This window comes from Notothenia coriiceps, unplaced genomic scaffold (assembly GCF_000735185.1).
Source record: "Notothenia coriiceps isolate Sejong01 unplaced genomic scaffold, NC01 NC01_scaffold00004068, whole genome shotgun sequence".
NCBI lineage: Eukaryota > Metazoa > Chordata > Actinopteri > Perciformes > Nototheniidae > Notothenia > Notothenia coriiceps.
The window spans coordinates 235406-241939 of NW_011336769.1; the positions used below are offsets into that span (position 1 = coordinate 235406).

General features: G+C 39.1%; 1 protein-coding gene across 1 annotated transcript in view; it reads right to left on the reverse strand.

Moving 5' to 3' along the window:
* Window positions 1–5846, reverse strand: part of LOC104941939 (receptor activity-modifying protein 3) — a 22056-nt gene extending 16210 nt beyond the window's left edge. Inside the window, exon 1 of the mRNA XM_010767109.1 lies at window positions 5510–5846. Coding sequence (XP_010765411.1) covers window positions 5510–5561 — 52 coding nt within the window. The 5' untranslated portion in view covers window positions 5562–5846. The remainder of the gene's footprint in view (window positions 1–5509) is intronic.
* Window positions 5847–6534: the final 688 nt, after the last annotated feature.

Genomic DNA, 6534 nt, shown 5'->3' on the forward strand with positions numbered 1-6534 from the left:
GGGGGGGGGGGTGAGGCGGAGTACTACATGACCATGATGGAGAGAGAAAGAAATAAAATGCCAATGGGGGAGAAGAGAGAATTCATTATGTGGGACTTTCGGGAGAGAATTGCCATTTTTTTCAAACCTGTACACTGTGCATGTAGGACAGGTGCCGGAGCAGGTCAGATCGTGATTGCAGGGATGTTGGTTTGACAGCATGTGGTGGGTGAACATAAAGTTCTGAGGGCATTTGGAATAGCGGCTCTATATAAATGCAGTCCATTTGCCACGTGGAGAGGAAAATTACAGCAAAGCTTCAGCAGAATAGGCCCCTGTGGAGAGAACCCATTTGTCTATGAGCTATCATGGCTTGTTTGTGCAAGCATTGCAGCTGCTGCTCTCCTGAACAATGTGTCTGTGGCATTTAAACGGAATAGGGTCATCAAAAATGTTTTTAAAAGTGTGTTCGTATGAGCATAAACCATCGCATTCTCACACAGATGCACAGAGAAGGCTGTTGGTGACAGATAAGGAGCACAGATGTGATTATAAAACTGTGAACGGCGGAATGTGGCGGAATCAGCACACGTATAAATTCCACATCATTCTTCGTTAGCAAAGATAATTAAAAGGAAAAACACAATTCGGGCTTTCATCACCATTCACTGTGCACTTCTCCTCAACTCTAGATAAGTTTATAATTAAAAAACATAAAAGCCAAAAATGGCCTGAAGCTACACTGTTTCACCCCGTCTCTGACAAACCACAACAATTAGCTCCATTGAAATGCTTGCCTCCAATAAAAAGCAAACATTTGTTGTTTGGAATAAAATGAAAAAGGCTTGAATTATCCACTTTTAAAAAACACTAAATGCTTTTGACAGGAGTCACAGTTGCGTGGCTACAAAGAGACGAAGCTCTAAATGTAGAGGTTCAGTGGAAAAATGGAAATGGGTCACATGTTCTTCTCTGATAAATTGGGACTGGGCTCAATGACAAATGCAGGACCCCTGATTATTTGTCTGCGTCCTTTGGCAGTAAACACTTCACCCCGCTGAGCGATTCAGTCTCCCACACAGCCAGTCAGTTATAAATATGTCAACTTGTCCTGGCCATTAATTACAGTCCCTTGGCACAATCTGTGTGATAAAAGCCAAAGTACAGCAGATGAATGTGTTATCACTCTGACTCGGGCCAAATTCTCATCACCGATGTAATGGAAACAGCAATAGACAGACACATGGATAATGAGACAGATGAGTTCTGATATAAAATGAATAGGGATGCTTAAATCATCTCACAGATCATTTCCTAACCCATTTTGAATCCCCACTCCTCACATAGAAACGCTTGTTCAGGACCCTTTGGTCTCAAATTTGACCAACCTCTGAATTTGACGCCCATTAAAACCGGGCTGGATTACCCGATTACAATTTTCCTTGGTAAAACCGGATGCATAAAAGTTGTATTTCTGTCAGTTGTTTACCAAGGGCCTCTGCCTTGGAGGCGGTCAGGACAGTGCCAACATGCTGTTCATCAATCTGTCTGAGAGACAAAAAGGAGAAAGAGTAATGACAGCAGAGGAGGCAGAGAGGGAGACAGACAGACAGTGAGAAATATTAGTATGCCGAAACAGACACAGTGTGACGAGTCATACATTAAAATTGTAACACCGGGTCAAAGACTGTGAGGCCAAACAAGAGCGCTAAAAGGGCATTAATAAATCCAAGACCTTCATTGACATTTTTGTTGCAGTCCATACTAGACTGAACTCAAGAAGACTTCTGGGAAGAGTCGGGCGATTTGCTCACCACCATATTAATTAGAAAATGAACAAAATCCAAATCTGACATGTGTTCATTTGGTATTGCTCACCTTGTGATGATATGACTGCTGTAGGAGTATTTATTACAAGATGAATTGGTACGCAGTGGATAAAACTGACAGTTACCTGACGTGCTATCAATTATAAAGGTCTTATTACGAATTACGCAAAAACAAAACTAATAGGCATTTATTATTACTTCCATTATTTATCACAAGTACGTCAAAAGGTGCATTTAAACAACTTTGAAACCTTCATAACCAGACGTCTCATGTTCTGTATACAACACAAGTGGTATCAGAAAAACCCCCACTCGACTGGTCTGTATTTACCGAAAATAAATAGAAGAACGCACAACAGACAGCCAACCTAGCATAAACAACATCAGACTTATCCATAGAAGGTAAATAAGAAGTGGACGTATTCACCCTGATGTTACCTCTTTATGTCTGCTAAACTCTTTCTAACGCCACACCCCCAGATTTATTTTTATTTATTTCTGAACACTAGCACCATGAACCCTGCCAGGGAGCTTTACATATAATCTTAGTAATGCTTTTACAACTTCTTACAGCTGTCGCAGACAATTGCACACTTTGCCTGTGGTGAGAACAATTTGAACAAAGAGCTCTTCTCATATACCAAATCAAACTCAACGGACCTGTTTCTGAATGTCATGACATTTGGCCCTCTCAGGTCATCATTAGATCATTTCAGTCTATCATTATACAGTCACCAGTTACACCTTCAATTCAATGCTGAGTATAATAGTGCTCATTACCACCTATTCTGTTCTGTGATAGAATGTGAAGGTCGTTTGGCAGAAAATCAGCTCGCTGTCAAATATCGAGACAAATAACTACCTTCCTCCTCTGTCTCTGCCCTCTTGCTGCTGCTTTGAGGAGCATGTACCAGTGTATGACGTCTCCTGCAAATTATATCAGATAATGGCATTTGGTTTTTCCTCTGAAATGAATTTGTTGTATTTGATATACAGTATTTTGAACAACACATGACGTTAACACATTGATATATAAAGAATAGCTTTCATCCTATGTATTAATTTGAGTTTCTATGGTATATATGGAAACAAAATGTGTCAATCATAATTTCTCACAGCACAAATTGACATATTTAGACGTTTGTATTGTCCAACAAACAGGCAAATTAATTTAGATTTGCACATGCTTGCAATTCCATAGTAAAGGCCAGGTGAGATGAGAACATTGCAGCTTTTGTACCGTTTTTAGTGGAACCTTTAAATAATTAATGGTCAGATGGATAAGCATTGAGTTAATAGGTGCATCTATGAAACGCCTCTGCAATCTGCTGACCTTATGGTTCTTAGTCAGATTCCCACACTGGGACTAAGAGTCAGCAAGCCGTCAGCATGCTTTGATAGGAGCACGATGAGCGAAGAGACAAACCCTTCTGGTGAATCTTTAACGGCAACTGAAAGATTAATAATGCTCTTAACATGCTTCCACTGCAGGTGAGAGATAGTGGGAGAAATACAATATCACACATTTGCCTAGAAAAGAGTAGATTGTAAGATTTGCCAATAAGAAATATCCTTTAGTCTGAACAAATAAAAGGCACTTTGGCAAAACCAGACACAATCTGCCCAGCTCACATTTCTTCATCTAACAAAGAAATGATTTGGATTGATTTGTGAACTTGAAAGCCTTTCACTACAGGAATGTGGAGGTGATGAACACAACTGTGTGTAACAACATCAATGTGTAAGGAAACAGCCCATGAACATCAGCCTTTTACATGAACTGAGATCAACAAACAACAATATCTCACCTAGGGTCTATGAATACATTTCACTATAATAGTTCACAAGAATGGTATTTTTCAGATAGAACAGAAAAACCCCAAGGCTTTTCCTTTGCTGTGAGACTGTGCATAGCTGTTTATTAGGATAAGATGCAGATGCTTCCCAGTCAGTGGGAATCAGTGTTTTGCTGCGGTGCAGATGGGATCTTATACTCAAGTAACAAATCAGAACGATTTGTTTGTCTTTGAACTGGCTGCATCTGGCCTCCACCTTTCTTCTTCCCAACGGGGGTCTTGATGGGAAACTCTTTGAGTCTAGACAAGAGCTGTCAGAGGAAACCATTGCTGCATGTCTTCACAACATGGGAATATAATTGCTTTGACAGCAGCAGCTGTGGTGAAATTTGCAATTTGTGGACTCACATAAAAAACAGTCTTTTCTTCCTGCTTCCCATTACACTGGCATGTCCAGCAACTGAGCATAACACATGCTTTAAGTCATAAAAGGTCCATCTAAGCTAGTTTTCTGCGTGGCCGTACAGCGCATAGGGCCACAGCTGCTACATGGCAGAGACCCAGGGGAGTCCAGGCTGAAGGTCCTGTCCGGACTTGGCCCCCATCTCACTAACTACCACAAGACTTTTCTCTTTAAAATGACCAAGGACTTCCTAATGTAAATGCATTCATGTTTTTACATGTATTTATAGATGTACACACTGTATGTAATCATCAATACTAATAAGTATGTATTTCATTTGGATATTCTTCATGAGCTACAGAACACTTGGCTTGTTTACAGCAATATAATGTAAATTGTCAACACCAGCCAACTCCAAATGATCATAACTCAGCTTTATTATATTATAAATTGTATATTTTATAATCTTAATCCATTGTTTGTCATTCATGCTTTATATATACATACACCTATATTTCACATACTGGTGACATAGTCCTTCCATTTGCTATCTCATCTTTTCTGTGTTGCCCTAATGTCTATTTATATGCATTTCCCTGTCTATGCAAATACAAAATTCAAATTCCTTTAATTTGTACACATTCTTGGCCAATAAAGTAGATTTTGTTTCTTATCAAGCCACTTTAATGTGTAGCTGCCTTTCAGAGGCACTCAAGGTAAAGCATCACTGTAGATAAGCACCTGTGTTTGAACTTCTTCTGAACCACAGACCTTGAAATTCCTATATCTACTGGCTCATGTATCCACATGGGAGGAAGACAGGTCATTTCAATCAGTGTCAGACCAGGTGGCCCCGATATCAGCCCAACAACAGCTCACTGAGAGCACTCAGGCTACTTAACCAAGTCACTGTGCTGCACACCAGCTCGATATCTGAACTCCTCTTCACCACTGAGTCATTGCATTTACTCTGCTTACACTGCTACTACAGCTATATATATCAGGGTTTACAGCAGCAGATTATCTGGATTCATGTTTAGCAGAACACATCCACACGAGCATCTTAATCATGAAAACAGCTCAGTAATGTTTCACAACTGGATTCAACAACCATTAAACATAATTTAATTATTAAACCAATAACTAATGAGCTGGATCTAGAAATATCCATTAGCAACAATATAGGTCAGATGAGGTCTGTCCAAAAGGGCATATATTCCACATTCAGTGCATGTGATGTGATAGATTTGCCCTGGGACTTCTTATAAGTCTTATTATGTGCACGTTGCAACTTGACACACTCATGAACACAAAATAAGATATAGAAGTGTGGCAATTTAATGATGAACTGATGTGTTCAATATTTTATTATGTTAATTGGTGGGAATAAACTCCTCGCTTCTTTGTGATGCTATTTCAACCTGTAATAACTCACTATCCCGTTTTCTATCGTTACCATGCGTTCTGCAAATAAGAAAAATATATATATAAAACATACTCACCCAAAATCCCAACAACAAAAAGTTTCAGTACTGCGAACTCATTTGTATCCATCACGCTGTTAGAAAATCCAATCGGACTTTGAATGAAACCTCAGCTGCAGCTCCGTGGAAATGCGCATTTGAAGCGAACCATCATTGAAATAATCCAAATTGTGTAAATCCGATCTCCGTCATGCTGTCCCGAGTCAAGTGAAATAAGTGAATGATCAGTAGGGGTAAAGCCGGAATAAAAACAAGTAAATGAATCTGATCCCAGAGCGTGATTTCTGACTGTCCTCGTGATGATCACTGCCACTTCTCTCTGGCGCCAGGAGTCAGGTCCACACTGTCCTGCATCCTCTGTGGGAGGAGGGGGAGAGAAGGATGATAGGGTTCCGACAGAGCACTGGCACTGGATTATGTTTCTTGAGTAACTGCGCAGATTGTATCCTTTTATTCCCAGCATGAAATTAACTATATTGAAATGTAATATTGAAAAAACAAGGATAGGCTATATTATGCAGAAGACCCAACGAGAATCCAGCAATCAATAAAGACTTTAGTTTAGAATAAAATATGCAGTCCCTTATTTTCATACTATAACAGACATTTGCACACACGTCTAAATGTAATGATGTTATATTAATTTAGGCATAATACACATTTAATTGTAATTGGCTATAGACCTTTAAATAATGAGGACATTCCAATCAAACATGTAATATTGCATTATAACTATGGTATTATTATGATGTAATTATGATAGATGATAATCTGGATTAAAGTGAACCACTGAGCCAATGATGGATGCGTTTTAATTGTTTTTATGTAAAACAACACTGACCTCTTGTGGCTCCTTTTGGAATTGCTCCTATTTCAGACAACAGCAACACAAAGCAGAAACAACCATGAAATAATTCAGCACAACAGGTCAGGTGATTTAAACACAGGTTAATAAAAAGTCTAAATTACATTTGAATGTGAATGCCTTTGTAATATTTTCCCTCTGTATCTGAAGGTATGAGAAAAATATGAAAAAGGGTATC